A 20,701-nucleotide genomic window follows, 5' to 3' on the forward strand; every position below is an offset into this window, starting at 1 on the left:
GGGACGACCCGCATCCATTAGCTCTTGGAGAAAGCGAGCAGTTCCGCCAGTTCGCATGAGTGTGCGTCGATGTTTCGCGTAGCACATTGGTTAGAAAACCACTGACCACTTCAAAGCAGAGCTGCCAGATAGCAGGGGCTCTAGCTTCCGAAATAGTGTTCATAACTTGTCAGAGAGGTTCCCGGATACCGTTGATGGGCCATACGTGGAGGGCCCACAGCTCGGGATTGGGATGCCAGACCTTCCCTTTCATTGGCAGAATAGGCCATGGGGCTGTGTCTGACAGCTGAAACAGTTTGGAGAACCATGTGCGGTTCTTCCAAAGTGGGGCTATTAAAAAGCACAGGCTTGCAGCTGGATCGCGATCGGAGGGAACATATAGAGGGAGTCTGGGCCAACATGGGCCAGGGCATCCCTGCGTTTGCAGAAAAAATATTGGGCAGCGTGTGCTGTGCGAGCTGACTCGTTTGCGGGTAAAGGGACCATCCCCCTGGGGACATGGGTCCTCTGGATAACATGTCCGGACCCTGAATCAGAATACCTGGCACGTAAGTCGCCCTTAGGGAGCTCAGATTGTGCTCTGCCCATAAAAGGAGATGCTTAGCCATGCAGTGAAGAGAGTCTGATCTCGGCTGCCCTAGCGATTTTATGTACATTATCAAGACGTGGTGGTTCTTATGCCGTAAGACGCTCGTTGAGTCTTGAGTCTATGACAATGACTGTACTGATAAGCCTGCCCCTCGAAGGCGAATCTCAAGAATGGCCTGTAGTGGGGGTGGGGGGTTATCGTAACGTGAAGTATGCGTTTTTCAGATCTATTGAGAAAACCCAATCCCCGGGGCGAATGTGCGCGAGGATTTGTTTCACCGTCAGCACCTTGAAACGAGCGTGTCATAAGTGCTTTGTTCAGATGCCTGGAAAATGGGCCTGAGACCGCCACCCATTTTCGGCATGAGGAATTAGCGACAGTAAAAACCTGACTCGCTAGCGTCGGGTGTACTGTTTCCGCCGCTCTCTCCTTTAACAGTCTCAATGCCTCAGCGAGAAGCACGTGACTGACACTGCTTCTTACAGAGGGCTCGACCACGGCTTGAATCGCGGGGTCTGCGAGCAAAACTGTAGCGAGAACCTCGTTTTATATGTTCAACACCCAATATTATATACCAGGAATGGCCTGCCAGGCCTGGGCTCGTAAAGCCAGGGGTTGAATTAGATTCGGGGGCTGGCCGCTTAGTAATAGGGGCCTGTTAGCCGGGTTGCTTGTGCTGTAACACTGCTTGTAACACTGTGGGGATAGTGTTAGTTTTGGCGGTGCAGGCTTTGCAGTGGGCGCACGCCTCACATTTATATTGTGTGTGCGAGAGTGAACTTTGTGAAAAGAGCTTGGGTGCAGGAGTGCAGACTGTAAAGTGGGCACATTTCCTACATAGAAAGCTCTTTTGTGTGTAGTGTAAACAATGTGCAGTGGCGCACAACCTACGTAGAATACCCACGGTGCAAACCAGTGAGCAAATCCACAGGGGTAAACGCACACAGCATTAGTGTGCAGACGAGCGTGTTTAACACAGGCTAGTTGACTGCAATATTTCATCTCCAGTCACTTAACTTAAGGGAACTGGGAGAATGTAAGGAAGTGCGGGTGGTATGTGAGCCAGTCTAGACTGAAAGCACACATGCAGACAAGCGTGTTTGACCACAGGCTAGTTGACTGCAATAAGGCTAGTTGACTTTATATGGTGTAATCCGGCCACGGCGGGATTTATTTGTGATTTTGTGAGGCTGAATTAACAGTGCTTATGTAGGGGTGCACACTGTGTAGTGGACACTTTGTCTACAGTGTAAAAACCTTTCCAGCCGCCTGAATAAAGGGGACTGGAAGTGATAGAGTGAAAAAAGGGCTTAGCTTGGCAGCCATTTTCCGACGCCCTTATGCTCTGACAGTGAGCACGTGCTATGACGTAAGCCGCGCTCTAGTCAGCAACGCGCTGTGGAAGGGGCGCGCGCTATCATGACAAGGCAGCCATTACAACTTCCTTGGCAGTAAGCGCGCGCTGCAGCGACATTGTTCTTGACATACCCAACAGCCCGAGCTCGCTCGTCTAACTTACTCTAGTATTCTCTGTCCGCAGCGCTTCAGCACGGCGGTGGTAGAATGAGCACGGCGAGAGCTTCGGCTCGAGTTTGTTTATTCACTCTAGTATTCTCTGTCCGCGGCGATAGAGCGACAGAACGAGAGAATTGGAAGCGTGAGGAATAACTCTGTCCTCGGCGCTTCTAGCACGGCGAGAGCTTCGGCTCGAGTTTGTTTATTCACTCTAGTATTCTCTGTCCGCGGCGATAGAGCGACAGAACGAGAGAATTGGAAGCGTGAGTTAAAAGTCTGTCCGCGGCGCTTCTAGCACGGCGAGAGCTTCGGCTCGAGTTTGTTTATTCACTCTAGTATTCTCTGTCCGCGGCGATAGAGTGACAGAACGAGAGAATTGGAAGCGTGAGGAAAAACTCTGTCCGCGGCGCTTCTAGCATGGCGAGAGCTTCGGCTCGAGTTTGTTTATTCACTCTAGTATTCTCTGTCCGCGGCGATAGAGCGACAGAACGAGAATTGGAAGCGTGAGGAAAAACTCTGTCCGCGGCGCTTATAGCACGGCGAGAGCTTCGGCTCGAGTTTGTTTATTCACTCTAGTATTCTCTGTACGCGGCGATAGAGCGACAGAACGAGAATTGGAAGCGTGAGTTAAAACTCTGTCCGCGGCGCTTCTAGCACGGCGAGAGCTTCGGCTCGAGTTTGTTTATTCACTCTAGTATTCTCTGTCCGCGGCGATAGAGCGACAGAACGAGAATTGGAAGCGTGAGGAAAAACTCTGTCCGCGGCGCTTCTAGCACGGCGAGAGCTTCGGCTCGAGTTAGTTTATTCACTCTAGTATTCTCTGTCCGCGGCGATATCGCGACTGAACTAGAGAAGAGGAAGAGCGAGGAAAAACTCCGTCTGTCCGCGGCGCTTCTAGCATGGCGAGAGCTTCGGCTCGAGTTAGTTTATTCACTCTAGTATTCTCTGTCCGCGGCGATATCGCGACTGAACTAGAGAAGAGGAAGAGTGAGGAAAAACTCCGTCTGTCCGCGGCGCCTCCTCAGCGCGACGGTATAGTGACGAGAGCTTAGGCTCAAGTTCGCCTATTCACTCTAGTATTCTCTGTCCGCGGCTGTACCGCGACGGAATGAGAGAAGAGTGAGAACAACTCTGTGGCAGCGGCGCTATTCAGCGCGACGGGACGAGAGCAGAGGGAGAGTGAGAAGAGCTCCGTCTTTCCGCGGCGCTTAACGACGCGGCGGAACGAGAGAGTCCTCGAGTAGAACAAGCCTGTAAGCTCTAGAAGTGGCGTTGCAGCGGCAACACACACACAAACACATATAACACTCAACATAGACACAGTTTAAAGGATATATAACGCCGGATGGCGTAGCTGGAACGGCAGAGAAGGCGGAGAGGGAGTCCGTCGTCCTCAGCTGCAGGTTCCGCTGGTGCCTTTTCAACGGCGGTGCTTCTTCCGGAGACCAGCGAAGGTATCGCTGAAGGAGATAAAATCTGACACCTATGGCGAATTAGGGTCTTATATAGCCTCCTGTATGCAAATATAAGCACCTTTTTCGGCGGGCTTCTGGAACGCCCCCCATTGGTTCGTTCCTCTCAGCCGCCTCACCATAGGTTCCTGCTGTTGCCGCGGTCCGGCCAATCAGAGCGCTCCTCGCGCTGGGCTATGGCCGTGCAGCTCACTGCGCTTTACATAGATACCTTTATTAAAAGTTTTGCTTCACATTCTCGAGAAAAGGAGTTTTTCCCATACGTAATACGAGGAACCTCTCTCGAAAGGGAACTGGAATTTAAAAGTGCCCTAGAATGAAAAATTGAATTAACCTTGCCATGGCGAAATAATAAGAGTTCAGTACATGGACATCACATACTGTAACACTCAAACATCATTGCCTCCTTCTTCTTATGGAAATCTTGTGAATCCAAAAAAAAAGTGTTTCTCAACATAAACCAAACCATGACGCAAGCGTTGGGGATCATTTATAAAAACGCCCTAAACATGTGCATTGTCAGGCGGAAATGGAGTGAATAATCAAAACAAGCTGCTCGCATGGACACACGTCATGTTTCAGGCTGTGCAGGAAACCTTAGGACTTGAATTCTACCCTTCCCACAGATAAAAAATGTCAACAGTCATGGTTGATGTTTATAATTGGATACCACAACAATTTAATTCAAGATCGTTCGTTTGTTCAGCCCATTTCAAGCAAGCTTCGCTCAGCGTCTTAAACTGAAGAAAGTGGCAACTGTATTCCTGCAAGCAGTAAGGAGCGATTAATCCACTTATTGACTGTTTAAAAAATGTCTGATTAAATTGAAAGTTTCTTAGAGAGACAGCATTGTCTAGATAACGCAAGATGGTAGTACAGTAACAATAGGAAACTCCAAGTACCGTAAAAAAATAAATATTGTGTCTAATGGCTAAGGGTGATATTACTTTGTATTACAAAATATAACCGTAGATACTTTGCTTAGATCGTTCACTCGATCCTTCTAGCAAACGTTCCTTTTCCACCATATAAGTTAAGACGATAGTCATTTGACAAGGCTATTCATCTTGTAAAAATATAAGTTATATATTTATATTTTTGAGAACTGTAGTATGGTGTTTCCTATGATGTTTTTGCCTATTTGTATTTCAGATTAGGCTACATCACAGTCACTGTGTAACATTAGCCTACATTGTGACTAACGTTATATAAACATGCAATATTGGTGACGAAAAAAGACAAGTCTAAAATGTAGACTGAATGACACTTTAAGCAGAACATCGCAAATGGAGATAGATAAAATGCAGCTTACTTGTTTATTGGTGTTTTCAGATCGTCCGCGCGTGAAAAAGATCTTGCGTGCATATGTTTGCCAGATTGGACATGTTTAGGTAAAACTGGAGTGTGTACGGGTTTCTTTTCACAGAAAAGCTCTGTTTGGGGGATTTAATTACTGAAATCTGGCAACTGCACGAACACGAGCTCTTTCTCTGAAAACACCAATAAACAAGTAAGCTGCAATTTATCAATCTCCATTTGAGATGTTTTGCTTAAAGTTTCATTTAGTCGGTCTGTGTTCTGTCAGGACGCTCAGGACTCATGAGCCGCTTCACTGAACTGCAGTGAGCTGCTGAAATAAGCCAATCAGAGCAGAGCTTAACATTAATATTCATGACTTTTCCAAATAAGGCAAAAACAGAGCATTACATCCTAGGGACAATTCATAGGGTTGTAAATGGACCTGTAAAACTGTATCTGGACATTTTTTTCCCTTAAATAAGCCACATACCCTCTATGTAGATATCAGAGAACAAAGTTAACTTTCTATTTTTTGAACATACATGTGTTTGCATCCCTGAGCAACAAAAATGACGGCAGTTAAGAATATAGCGATGCGGATATAGCGAATATAACGATTTGCACTAGCTCTACTATTCAGCACTTTAGTAGAGTCGTCACGTCTATTTATACACCACTTTACACAATAGATTGTTTAAAAGCATCAGCTTTAAATTATTAAACATGAAAAACAATGTGCCCTATTTTAGTGATCTGAGCACATGGTGCAGGAGCACTTACATCATGTCTGAATGCACATTTGCTAGTTTACGAAAAAAAAAAAAAAAACACTATTTGCGCGCCAGGCGCATGGTCTAACAGGGTTGTACCTAGTCTTTTAATGAGTCATGGGTGTGTTTTGGGCGTAACGTGGAATAAACCAATCAGAGTATCATCTCCCATTCCCTTTAAAAGCCAGTTTGCAGTTGCACCATTGCAGATTCGCTATTTACATGGAGGAATTTACGAGTGGAAAGACTGGATGGCTTCTCTAGAGAGGAATCCTTTTAGTTTTTTATATTTATAAATGCACTGTAAAAAAATTGTGGTGGTTTTTGTTGGTTTAACTTAAAAAAGTAAGTAACCTGGTTGCCTTAAAATTTTGAGTTTATTGAAATTAAAAATTTGAGTTGATACAATGGAAATAAGTTTAATAAATAGAAACTCAAAATATTTTTGTATCTGAACCACATAAAAAAATTGATAAATATGTGATAAATCATGAAAATAGCACAATTTGGCATGTTTCACTTCGTCATCAAAAATAACACACACATTATTACCCAATATGCTTACAAAATCTTTTAATAGTCTTTTAATAAAGGTTGTCGAATCTCAAAAAAATGTCATTGTATTAACTCAAAATTTTAATTTCAATGAACTCAAAATTTTAAGGCAACCAGGTAACTTTTTTTCTAAATATTTTTTTACAGTGTGTTTGTGTTTTGCTGCAATTTAATGTGTGTAATAAACAGAGTGTATGTGGGTTATGCACTTGCCTATAGGTGCATATTACTAACAAACCCTTTAAATAACAAAAAAATACATGAGCTATTGACTTTAGACCAGGTTTTTGTTGGTCAATGGCGAAAATGATAACTGCTTTGGACTGAAACTAGCGCAAAACGTTTGTCGTGCCTGGCGACACATTGCACCGGGTGTATGATAGGGCGCGTAGTCAGCGTCTACTATAAAGTGACTCTCCGGAGTGTTCATGTTTTTACTCATGGATGTCTGACATTGACGGACTGAACAGAAGAAATGAACCAGAGAACAGTTCCACGTCAAATAAGGCACACCCACCTATCGCCAACGACCAATGGTAGTTTGAAGGTGTTTTCCAGAGTTCCCTTTGGCAAGCTCTTTCCCGAAACAAACAACAAACTAACTTTGATTTGGCCTTATTTTGTTTGAAAACCCAGTTTATTCTTAGATTTGACTTGAAGTATATTGGGGTCTTAATACACATAATCATTAGAAATTGAGAAGTTTGATTCTAGAAGATATTTCCAGGGCAAATCTCTGACATGAACCTACTCCAAGCAATACATGTATAGAAACAGTCCCTCTAGTCTAGTATCTCTGTCACCTGAAGTTGAAGGACACTTTCACACTTTACAGTCATCAACACGATCACAAATGTCAAGTGTTTTGAGCAGTTTTGCAGATTACTACATGAAACTTGTCTCTTTTATCAGGTTTTCATTCTGTCTAGTTAATTAAAGCTTGGAGACGTTCATTCTTAATTTAACCTCCTTTGTTTCTTTGATAGCTGCATGAAAGGCCCAAAATTCTCCCAACTTTGTGTCACTTCTTGCTGAGATCTTTTCTTCTCTATATTTGGCTTTTCAGATGCTGACGGAGCCTGATAACGTGACAACAGTTAGACTCATCTTGCGACAGCCCTCCTCAGAATGGATCAGTTTCAGCATTGAGGAAATTAAAATTTACCCATGTGCAAAAGAGGTACCTATGCAGAATACATAGTCATTTACATGCATGTCACAAAATGTATACGATCAGGGATAACATTATGACAGGTAAAGTGAATAACACTGATTATCTCTTCATCACGGCACCTGTTATTGGGTGGGATATATTAGGCAGCAAGTGAACATTTTGTCCTTGAAGTTGATGTGATTAGCAGCAGGAAAAATGGGCAAGTGGAAGGATGAGTGAGTTTGACAAGGGCCAAATTGTGATGGCTAGATGGCTGGGTCAGAGATTCTCCAAAAACTGCAGCTCTTGTGGGGTGTTCCCGGTCTGCAGTGCTCAGTATCTATCAAAAGTGCTCCAAGATAGGAGCAGTGGTGACAGGGTCATGGGCGGCCAAGGCTCATTGATGCACTTAGGGAGCGAAGGCTGGCCCGTGTGGTCTGATTAAACAGACGAGCTACTGTAGCTCAGATCAGGTACGTGTGCGTCGCTTATCTGGGGAACACTGGGGATGCACTATGGGAAGAAGGCAAGCCGGCAGAGGCAGTGTGATGCTTTGGGCAATGTTCTGCTGGGAAACCTTGGGTCCTGCCATCCATGTGGATGTTACTTTGACACGTACCACCTACCTAAGCATTGTTGCAGACCATGTACACCCTTTAAAGATCCCGTTCTTCGCGTGTTTTGAAGCTTTGATTATGTTTACAGTGTGCAATATAACATGAGTTCATGTTTCACAAGTAAAAAAAACAGTATTTTTCACACAATTGACTTATCTGTATATAAGTATACAAGTATACCGCTGTTTCCTCTGTCCTAAAAACGGCCTGATGATTTCCTTGTTCTATGAAGTCCCTCCTTCAGAAATACGTAACGAGTTCTGATTGGGCCAGCGCTTCCCGTGATGTGATTGGACAGCAGCTTAGCACACTTTGCCCGGAAAGGTCCCGCCTCTTACCATAACGGGGAGATGCAAACGCTGAATGAACGCTCTTCTCCTCATGGGAGAGCAACAAGACCACGCCCCCTTTTTTGTGTGTTCTTGTGGGCGGAGGGTTAGTCAACAAACGGTTCTAGTGACATCATTCCCGCCAGGAAGTCCAGGGGTGTAGTCCAAACTGGCCGTTGGCTGTATGCTTTGAAAGGGAACTTCTGTTAAATAAAATATCTCGCTTGGCATTGAACTTTGAACTTTATCATTTTACAGGTATTATTTATGCTCTAACAGCAACATTACACACTAGCTAAAGTTTGAAAGATGGAATCGCGAAGAACGGGACCTTTCATGGAAACGGTATTTCCTGGTGATTGTGGCTCTCTTTCAGCAGGATAATGTGCTCTGCCACAAAGCAAAAATGGTTCAGGAATGGTTTGAGGAGCACAACAATGAGTTTGAGGTGTCGACTTGGCCTCCAAATTCCCTAGATCTAAATCCAATCAAGCTTAAAGGACTTAAAGAATCTGCTGCTAACATCTTTGTGCCAGATACCACAGCACACCTTCAGGGTTCTAGTGGAGTCCATGCCTTGATGGGTCAGGGCTGTTTTGGCAGCAAAAGGGGGACCAACGCAATATTAGGTCATGATGTTATGCCTTATCTGTATACACACACACACGCAGACACATATACACATATACATACAAACACACACACATATATATATATATATATATATATATATATATATATATATATGTTTTTATTTTATTTTTTTCTTGTTTCAAGCAGCTGTATTTTTTTCAGTAGATGTGTTGTTTTTTGTCTGTGCAGGACTCAGAACGAGATGTTCCTGCCTGGTTATCCACTCTCACACCTGTAGAGGAACCTCTTGATTTGAAGGTGAGTATTTTGTGTCTTATCATTCGCTGTATAGTGCACAACAGTTTTCATCTAATGAATATTGAAAGTCTTGTTGTTTAACAGCATATACAATGCTGCCTTTAAAGACCGGTAATGCCACTATTTAGCAGCACACAAGCGTCTCTTTAGTTTATGTATTTATGCAGCTCTGAGGTGTTAATTAAAAATATTGCTTAAGAACAGAATGAAAAGATAATTACAGAAATGTATGAAACTCTCAGGTTGTCGTTTTTCAATCGCTGAGCATTGTGGTCCTGTCCCAGTTCTCATTTATATGTCATTTGCATTAGAAATGTTAGATGCTTGTTTGAAGTGTCTCTTTATTGATGAAGGCTCATTGTAATGTTTATTTAAACAGTTTCACCACCTGAAAAGCAGAGAAAATAATCATAATTCATAGCTTGTTGTTTACTTATAGCATTTCATTGGGGAAAAAGACCTGTTCAGTGGTAACTGAGGCGAATATGAGCTTGGAATTTAAATAACTGCGTAAAAGAGTTTTCATTTAATGTTAGGAATTAACCAATGCAATAAACCAATCAGAGTCTCATCTCCCATTCCCTTTAAAGGGATTTCCAGAGAGGACTCCTTTTATTTTTAATATTTAAAATGTTTGTGTGCTGCTGCGCATCCCTGTGTGTGTAATAAGCAGAGTGTACATGCGCTGTGGACTCGCCTATAGGCAATAGGGATGAAACGATTACCGGTTTCACGATAAACCACGATAAAATGTACTGACCGTTAGTAATATCGTTTAAAATTGTATTATCATTAAAACCGTCAGTGATTATGAAGATTTTGAAAACTCGCGGTAAATCCTGTCCAGGATTGTTTTCTGAATGAGAATTAATGACAGAAGGTAGTGACAGCACTGGGAGATTTTCCAGCCTTCTAAAAGTACAACATCTGAGGTGTATTGGCTTTTACAAAAGTCCTGAGGGAAAATGAATCGTAGATGCTCTGGTCACCCTGTCTGCAGCAGAACATGCCAGAAGAAAGTCGCTGTAATAGGGGAAACACTTCAAATCTGCGGAGGTTTGCGAACGCAAGGAAAGTGGACTTTGACCTCAATTCCAAACCTACGTCTGGGAAATAATAACGTGAAACTTGATCCAAAGACGAACAAACATGTTCAGACATGACTAGGGTCAGTGCTTTAAGTGGCCCAAAAGAAGTGTCGGTACTCTATTTTTATTTTTATTTATTTTTTTGCTGACTCCTCTCCTCCCCTGAGGTAACAACAACTATATTGAAGGGGTTTTATACGTAGGGCTGCCAACTTCTGGAAAAGAAAACAAGGGACAATCGTGGTTCTTTATGAAAATAAGGGACATAATAAGGGACACTCAAAATATGTGTACTGTACCACACAGTGTAGTTATTTCAGTGTCTGCAGTTAAGTGTGTGTATAAACGCTCTCAGACAAACACATTTGAGTCATTCTGTGTCAAAATCTGCCAAATTTCTGGAAATTTCCCAGATTTTGTTCATTTTGTTTCTGAAGAAAGACATAAATTAAGAAAAAAAGACAAAATATTTAATGTGATGGATGTATATTTACTGGGTAATTCAATTTTTGTTGTGGGGGTCAGAATCACAATTTTCACAGGAGTGTAAAAATGACTTTAGAAGGATGGCATCATTATTTTATTTTCACACAGAGATTGGTAGGTCTATTAGTGAAATCTGTTGACTTTAGAAATCTTTGTTGCATTATAAGCCAATGGTGACATTTCAAAAAAAGGGGAAAAGTACTTTTTTTTTTTAAGTTTGCACGCCTGTAATTCATTTTGAAGATACCTTAATATCCTTTTAGATTCCAATTCTTAAAACACTTTTTGCTTTTGGTTCCTTAATTTTAAGGCCCATTAATTTCCAGGGATATACAGGGAGTGCAGAATTATTAGGCAAGTTGTATTTTTGAGGATTAATTTTATTATTGAACAACAACCATGTTCTCAATGAACACAAAAAACTCATTAATATCAAAGCTGAATATTTTTGGAAGTTTTAGTTTTTAGTTTTAGCTATTTTAGGGGGATATCTGTGTGTGCAGGTGACTATTACTGTGCATAATTATTAGGCAACTTAACAAAAAACAAATTTATACCCATTTCAATTATTTATTTTTACCAGTGAAACCAATATAACATCTCAACATTCACAAATATACATTTCTGACATTCAAAAACCAAACAAAAACAAATCAGTGACCAATATAGCCACCTTTCTTTGCAAGGACACTCAAAAGCCTGCCATCCATGGATTCTGTCAGTGTTTTGATCTGTTCGCCATCAACATTGCGTGCAGCAGCAACCACAGCCTCCCAGACACTGTTCAGAGAGGTGTACTGTTTTCCCTCCTTGTAAATCGCACATTTGATGATGGACCACAGGTTCTCAATGGGGTTCAGATCAGGTGAACAAAGAGGCCATATCATTAGATTTTCTTCTTTTATACCCTTTCTTGCCAGCCACGCTGTGGAGTACTTGGACGCGTGTGATGGAGCATTGTCCTGCATGAAAATCATGTTTTTCTTGAAGGATGCAGACTTCTTCCTGTACCACTGCTTGAAGAAGGTGTCTTCCAGAAACTGGCAGTAGGACTGGGAGTTGAGCTTGACTCAATCCTCAACCCGAAAAGGCCCCACAAGCTCATCTTTGATGATACCAGCCCAAACCAGTACTCCACCTCCACCTTGCTGGCGTCTGAGTCGGACTGGAGCTCTCTGCCCTTTACCAATCCAGCCACGGGCCCATCCATCTGGCCCATCAAGACTCACTCTCATTTCATCAGTCCATAAAACCTTAGAAAAATCAGTCTTGAGATATTTCTTGGCCCAGTCTTGACGTTTCAGCTTGTGTGTCTTGTTCAGTGGTGGTCGACTTTCTGCCTCTCTTACCTTGGCCATGTCTCTGAGTATTGCACACCTTGTGCTTTTGGGCACTCCAGTGATGTTGCAGCTCTGAAATATGGCCAAACTGGTGGCAAGTGGCATCTTGGCAGCTGCACGCTTGACTTTTCTCAGTTCACTGGCAGTTATTTTGCGCCTTGGTTTTTCCACACGCTTCTTGCGACCCTGTTGACTATTTTGAATGAAACGCTTGATTGTTCGATGATCACGCTTCAGAAGCTTGGCTATTTTAAGACTGCTGCATCCCTCTGCAATATATCTAACTATTTTTGACTTTTCTGAGCCTGTCAAGTCCTTCTTTTGACCCATTTTGCCAAAGGAAAGGAAGTTGCCTAATAATTATGCACACCTGATATAGGGTGTTGATGTCATTAGACCACACCCCTTCTCATTACAGAGATGCACATCACCTAATATGCTTAATTGGTAGTAGGCTTTCCAGCCTATACAGCTTGGAGTAAGACAACATGCATAACGAGGATGATGTGGTCAAAATACTCATTTGCCTAATAATTCTGCACTCCCTGTAGGGATCTCAATGTGGCCCCATGAGTTAATTGGTAACCATTTTCAATGGTCTCATTTTCTGAACAACAAATAAACTAGAAATGTATCTATTTTTTTTTAGATACATTTCTTTTAGATACACAATTGAACATTGCTGTCTGAGTGCCATCAATATTTTTTTCCATACTGTGCGTGTAACTCTTTAGTTTAATACTAAAGTTATTTTGTGTTTGAATAGCCTTATGAGTGTATGAATAGGCTACGACAAGTTAGCCTACTTAAATATAAAATATTTAAAATACTGCATTAACTTACAATTAGAGTGAAAGGCGACTTCCCTTTTTTATCACGTCTTCCATCAGGGAGAGTGCATGCTTTTTTTTGCATGGCTGAATGTTGGATCAGGAACAATAATCACGTTGTTTGCATCCGCCCAAACTGATTTGCCGAAAATCTAAATGCGAACAGTTAAAGGGATTTGCCGTTAGCACGCGCATAGAGAACACCAGCAGAGGATTCTGCCAGGTCTTAAAGCCTTCCGCGAAAGGTTATTCTGGTTGGGACGAATTAGGAAACGTCAAACGTGCATTGTGAAGGGCGCTCTGGAAGATGTGCAAATGAGCGTACCAGTCACGTTCTGGGCACACGTCGAGGTGGCGGTATGCTCAAGAGCTATATTTGGAAGTGGCGGTACCGAGTACCGGCGCGTACCGCCCCACTTAAAGCACTGACTAGGGTGACATTTAAGGAATAATAATCAGGGCTTGACATAAACACCCGCCGTTTGTTTGGTGTATTTCAGCTGTGGCCTGTAACACAGTCAGTCACGTCGCTGATGCTATAGTCACCTACTTATTATAAGCTTCTCAAAAGCCATCTGTTATAATCGCATTGCGCATTATAACCTATCACACGTGTTTTTTATTGAGTTTATGAATGCAATGTCTAATAATCAGATGCATTCAGATTATCCGGAGTTTTGTTCAGAGTTCTCTCACTCACTGTAATCTGCACTCAAAGCAGAGATGAACGTGCGATTTACGCAGGAGATTCATTCATAGGGCCCTATCTTGCACCCAGCGCAATTGACTTTGTACACCGACGCATGTGTCATTCCTATTTTGCACCCGCGCAAATCGCGCTTTTCCCTCCACAGAAGCACGTCGCTAAACTAGTAAATGAACTTGCGCTCCCTGGGCGGTTCAGCGCAAAAAAGGAGGCGTGTTCCGGCGCAAACAATCCCTGGTCCATTAAACAATTGTGCCACTGACCAGAAAAAACCTAGTCTAAAGTCAGTGGCGCGTTGCGCGTTGTTCATTATGCTATTTTAAGGGCGCATGCTTGACCATAATGTATAGCGTGCACAACGCGCATACACTTTGCTCATGTAATCTACACAGATGCAACAGTTATTTTTGCAAATCATAAATTGTTACACTAAAAAAATATTAACACATGAGATGACGGAAATCATTGTGGTGTGCCACTAAGATGTGAAAAAATAGGCATAAATCTAGCTTACAAATTATTCAGGCTAATTGTAGTAATTAAGGATCAGTGCCCGGTTGCATAAAACACCTTAAGTGAAAATTTCCCTTAAGATCGCCCTTAGGTTTCCCTTAAACTTAAGGGTGTTGCATAAAGGGTTTATTAAACTGAAACGTCATAAACCCTTAGAATTATCCTCAAATGTCTATTTTTCACTTAAGTAATCCCTTAAAAACCGTTAAGCGTTGCATAAAGCCCCTTAACTGTCATTTTCCTAAGTATAGTTTAAGGTTAGGAAAAGTTTACCTTAAGAGTTGACGAACATTAATGAGAAAAAAATAGCTGAGTTTATTGATCCTGTTGAAGATGTAAATGTGCCAAAGTGAATTTTTCGCGATAGGCAGAATCCTCTGGACCATCTTAGCGATGAAAAACTGCTTCGCGAATATAGATTTGATCGCCGCGGGATATATGAGATCGCTAACAAACTGGAAAGCGATCTTGATCATGTTACCCAGCGTAATCACTCACTACCCTCTGTGTTACAGTTGCTTATAGCACTTCGGTTCTTTGCAACTGGGAGTTTTCAGTCTGTAGTGGGAGATGTTTTCCATGTTCATAAATCGTCAGTTAGTAGAGTTATTCACCGGGTTGCAGGGGCTCTCTGCCGTCATTTAAGCCAAACTGTGACATTTCCATCGCGTGTTGAACTGGATGCCATTCAAACCTCTTTTTTTCGGAAAGCGGGGTTTCCTCGAATAAGTGGTGTAATCGATGGCACACATGTCAGAATTCAGGCACCCCGCACGCATGAAGATCAGTATGTTAACAGAAAAAATTACCATTCTGTTAATGTGCAGCTAGTGTGACCATGTGTGCAGAATTAGAAATGAAATATTTTATCAATGTATTAAAATGTATTTTGACTTGTTGATAATTATGGTCATCGTTTGATCCTATGAAAGATACAACAATGCATTGACACACACACGGTCTATAATTGAGAGGACGATCGGACGATCGGACAGCTCAAACGCAGATTTCACAGTCTCCACAACGAGCTGCGCGTCTGCAGAATTATTGTCGCCAGCGTTGTTTAAGAAAGAGGGAGATGATGTCGAAGAAGAGGCTCAAGAAGCAGAAGCAGAAGAGGCTCATGAAGAAAATCAACAAGATTTTCAACGGGCTGGATTTGTTGTCAGAGATGCCATCGTAAATGCATTCTTTAATTAGTTTAGCTAGTAGCCTATGGACAATAGTCATAAATATAAATAAATGAAATATAAATAAATAAATCATAAATAAATACAAAACCTGTCAGATCTGTCATAAAAAAAATATTCGTCAATTGATGTGCATTTTATTTTTCCTTCACCTTTTTTGTAGCTGCATTAGTTTGTTATTAAGAATGAAGTTGTAAAGGTCTTGATTTTCCTTCTCCTTTTTAAGTTTTTCGATCTCTAATTGCAGTTTTGTCTTCTGTAGGACGTCTCTTTGCAGTTCTAGCACTTTTTCTCTTGTCGCGGCTGGAGAGGATATTTGCGTCTTTCTGCAATTCACAAGTGTTTTGAAGGAATAATGAAAAAAATCTAAAAATTACATCGAGGCTGTTCTAAGTAAAATTAACAATAGACTAAAATAATTGTTAACAAAGAAGCAATAAAACCTCACTTTGCTGCATGGTTTGGCGTGCTGCTGGCGCTCTGCCGGTGTTGAAGCTGATTTTTGCTGAGAAGGTCTAACGTGTGAAACAAATAACGTTACCAAGCATATTTTATTTTGTCGTGATCTTCAAATCGTTTATCCTCAGCAGTGATCATTTTTATTTGATTTAAGACAATAATGTTCTCTCACTCCGTGTAATATTCCTCTTGTTGAATCTCAGCTGCACTCTCTAACCCGCCCGCGTAGCGTGTCTATGGCAACAATAGAATTTTATAACGGTAAAACCTGGGTCACAGTCGTGAAACACTTAGCGGCGTCCCTTACCTAAGAGAACCGTTTAAGGGATTATATGCAACACCCTTAAATCATTCCCTTAGATAAGGGGAAATCACGCCTTAAGTATCATACTTAAGGGAAAAACTTAAGGTGTTTTATGCAACCGGGCACAGACCTGTTTGCCCAATAGTGGCAAGACATATATGTATATAAGGACATCTGACAAATTGGTTTGTCTGTCAAGAACCAGGAAAAAAAAAATCGACTGAAAAACTGAAAGACTGGAAAAAAAAAAGACTGTGAAATCTCCTTTACCATAATGTAAGTACATTAAAAACCTTAGTCTTCAACTTACCAGTTAAGTTGAGCCTTGCTCATATTTTTTCTTTTGCACAGTGAGATGGAGTATGTCTTACGCCATAATAATAGCAATCCATAATGGAGCTTGCGCACCTGCTTTTAAAGGGAATGTTGGATGCCGCTCTGATTGGTTTATTCACGTTACGCCCAAACCACATCTATGAATAATGAAGCTACTTCAGACCAACCCATTTTAGATTTGCGCCGGGCGCAAGAGCCATTTATCCTGCCGGGAAAATAGCAACAGCGCCGAGACCCGCCCACAAAGTTACTTGCACTTCGCGCTTTGACACTTGCGTTTCAGGTTTGTGTACGATGTTGGCAAATGGATGGCAACCTTGAAGAGTTCCGGAATCAGTGTGGGCGCAGATGGAGGCGGTGGAGGGAGGGGCATTATTATTATTATGGCTCTATTATGGCATGAATACGGGCCAATTTAGGGTCTTCTGGCTCTCGTCTGGTAAGGCAATTGGCATTTTTCCGGCAACTTTCTGGTGTGCTTATGGCAAAACTGTTTGGGCCTGTTTTGGCCTTGCATTCCTGGCGGTGTGATTGCCAAAACTATGAACAGTTTGGGCCATAAAAGGCAACGGAACAATTTTGCTATCTATGCGCGTTTGTATAAAACTGACTGGAAAGTGTTCATCTAGTGTCGGGCATAATACACACCTTTTGGATTTTTGATATTTCAAGGTTTTTCCTGGGTCAGAAATGGTCTTCGGTGGTGGCTGACCAGTCATGGTCATCCACACACACGCATGCACGCGCACACACACCCCAACAGTAAAAGTACCTACCCGCGTGATCTGTGAGCCCAATACTGACAATAAATGTAAAATAAATGCAAACATTTTTTTTTGCTTTTTGTTGCTCATCTAATTTTGGTATCTCATTATGTATGATGTCTTGATGTGTTTCTTTAGTTCCTCATTTTTACACAGTTTGCATGGTTTACTGATTCATTATTTTGACAACAATTATTAAAAAGCAGCATTACAAATTTAATAACAAATAGTCTAATTCTCTTCCATACACAATTTAACTTGCGTTGTTCTGCTTTCACCTTATTCCAGTCTAAACTCATTTTTTTGTGGTAATTTACTACACATTATCAATGAATACTCAAAATAAATACATGAAAATACTGTGGATTATTAAGGCTAATTCTTACTAACCCCTCATGTTCAATGGGGTAAGCACATTTAATTCTCAAATATTAAGTGTGCTTAAATAAAAAAAATATTTCACATTTCTACTACATTAATGACCCAGTTTAAATACAGATTCATCTTCCCAGCGCTGAAGTACCCCTTTAAAAAGTGCATAGAGTTGCTTGATTTATTTGTTGTTTGTTGATTTTCAGAATTGTTGAAATGTTTTCAGTGTGTGCATCTGTTCTTTTTGAACACTTTATCTCATTTGAACAAAACCCTGATAATATTGATAACCGTGAAAATTTGAGTCACTATAACCGTGATGTGAAATTTCCATACTTTCCATTAGTTTCATAACTAATAGGCACATATTCTAACACACGCTTTAAATAACACAAACAATTCTGCTCTATTGACTTCAGACCAGGGCCCGTATTTATCAAGCTTCTCAAAGTGCTATTTTAGTCTTTAGTGCTGAGAATTCATGAAATTTACTCCTACTTTCAAACTTAAAGGTGCACTATGGAGCTTTCCGTCCACTGGAGGGCGCCTATGCAAAACAAATGCGTAGTTTGATGACGCAAAGTGTGAGCGCAGCATCTTGGGAGATGTGGTCTTCTCATCACAGCCGGTGAAAAATAGGACTCGGGCAGAAATCACGTTCATGCATGCGGTTATTAACGTTACTGTAGTGTAAAGCAGAGCAGGACCGAGTGTTATGGACCTGAGCAAAGCTGCTGGAGCGATTCTTAAACAAATACCCGCCTTGCGAACACCGGGACTTTTATAATGACGGGACGGGACTCATTTGCCGGGCGCCTGCACAGATCCGCTCTTCCGGTTATGATTTTGAGGTAATGTAGCTCTGTTTATCATATTAGATACATTTAAGTGTGTTCAAAACGATGTTATGACTTTACTCTGTGCGTTCACTTGTTCACACTGCTAAGAGTAAAGCGCTCCTGCCAAATAAAAGCCGAAACCGAGGGTAACGCAGATATGACGCAATTGACAGGCGACTCTCTCAAATGCAATGCTGCAACGTCCCGGTCCTTAGTTAAAATAGCAATTTTCTCACAATGTACAAATAGTTGGAAACATCTGGGATATTGTAGGTACTCAACTGAACAAAATATATAACACCAGCCTAGTGGTTTTTGGATATTTTACTGCAAAAATACTACATAGTTCACCTTTAAGTATAAAAGCAACTTATCAAATTTCTTAAAGCTAAGAATCACTCTTACTCTTCCAGTTATTTAAGACAGCTCGAGAGGTCTCTCAAGTGGTTAGGAGTTGCCAGTAGGGGCTTGTGATGGCGCTGAGGAGACAGAGACGTGCGCAAATCTTTCAATAGAGGGAGAATGTGTTCGAAATGTTTGACGACAAGAAGTTAATCAAACAGTATCGTTTGGACAGAGCAGACATCATTTTTTTCAGCGCTGGTTAATGTTGGGTTTAAAAGAAAAAAAAAAAAACACTGAGTAATTCAGCAAGCAGTAGCGATCGCTTCTTTCTCCTGCCATGTCGGTTTTCTTTTGGAATCCATGGTGGCTGATTATATATAAAAAATCTAGGCTATATATAGGCAGGTCATTTAACAGCACACCAGTTTAAAAAAATGTATTAAATGGATGAAAACATGTTTATCTTTCATTTAAAATGTGTAAGGTATTCTCTTGAAAACTCTTTGTTGTCAAATATTTAATGGATGTAAACTCCTCTAAGGAATTTCACCATTCAATGTGAATTTATCTGAGGATATACTTAAATAAGGACATCTATTCAGTGATTGGTTCATGCCTATGACATCATCCAAAATCCCGTTTGTGGCACAGCAAAGTGTCGTAAATCCACTCTAAGACTAGCACTTAAGATTTAGTCCTACACTTTACTTAAAGTATGATTGGGACGCTTGATAACTAACTTTTAAGCGCAGCTTTGAGCCAAGAATTTTTTTACTCTTAAACGTGCAGTATGCAACTTTTGGCCACTAGGGGTCACTCATTCAAAATAATAACAACAGACGTACTTTGATGACGTCGGGAAAGTGCGTGGGCTCATGGGAGTTGTTGTCATTGTCACTGTCAACCAGCGAATCTGGCATCTCCAGCAGAAAACATGTTCACTGACAAGGTAATTGTTATATTACATCTCTATTATTGTTAAGTTTAGTTACGGCTTTTCACTTTATGTAATGTCAATCTAATGAAATAGCAGCAAGCTACCGTTACTGTGTGAGACAGAATGTTGTGCGGGCGGTTGCTATGTCAACATACCTATAAATTGGTAGGCTATGTTGACATATTAACCGCGCATCATAATTTGAGTTACTCAAATTATAGATATATTGTCATGGCATCCGCGATTGTCGAACATTCTGTATATCAACTGTTCAATAAGGAAATACATTTCAATTTAGTTTATCATTACCAACATAAAACATAGTAAATGAGTGAACCAGCACCAGCAATACGTTGTTCATTGGAACACGCGCTGTGTCGCTCCCCACGTTCATCAATCATTCTAATAAACATTTATTTTGGAACTCAGAGATATATGAATAAGTAGATCATTATTAAATCGATATTATATGTAGCTAGTATTAACATATGATAAAAGTGACGGTCACCTTATATTAATTGACCAAGATAGTGGCATATTACCTGCTAACGTTACTTTCTCCAGCTATAAAACCAATAATAGCTAGTCCATCTGCGTTTTACACATGACATCATCGTGTCACCAAATATACGGATATAAATATACTTTTGAATCAGTTTTAAAAAGTCTCAGTTTCAGTCTCCAAAAACACAGAATCCGCCTGTTTGAAAAGCCGATGCAATACAAAATGTATACGTATTCAGCTAAACTCGTCTCAATGTGGTCAAGATCGCTATGCAATATGCAAACATACAGCATGTTATGATTATATGATTATTATGTTAGCTGAATGGTTACTTAAATGACCTGTTTATTAAAACACAAGCGAGATCAGCATCTCTCTGCAGTCCGAGCTTGTCACGAAGATTTCGCCATCTTTCAAAGGCTTCTCCAAGGTTTACACGTCTCTTGCTTCTTCTACTGTCCCAAAATCTTCTCGGGTCATTTTTTTCACCCGTACGT

The 20,701-nt window shown here is 41.2% G+C and overlaps 1 protein-coding gene across 1 annotated transcript in view; it reads left to right on the top strand.

Moving 5' to 3' along the window:
- The window catches only part of nicn1 (nicolin 1), a 50,639-nt gene that overhangs the window by 28,014 nt on the left and 1,924 nt on the right, over positions 1 to 20,701 (top strand). The window contains exons 4-5 of the mRNA XM_067414909.1: positions 7,267 to 7,380; positions 9,122 to 9,190. Coding sequence (XP_067271010.1) covers positions 7,267 to 7,380; positions 9,122 to 9,190 — 183 coding nt within the window. The remainder of the gene's footprint in view (positions 1 to 7,266; positions 7,381 to 9,121; positions 9,191 to 20,701) is intronic.

The sequence above is a fragment of the Pseudorasbora parva genome, chromosome 14, assembly GCF_024679245.1.
Source record: "Pseudorasbora parva isolate DD20220531a chromosome 14, ASM2467924v1, whole genome shotgun sequence".
In the NCBI taxonomy this organism is placed as follows: domain Eukaryota; kingdom Metazoa; phylum Chordata; class Actinopteri; order Cypriniformes; family Gobionidae; genus Pseudorasbora; species Pseudorasbora parva.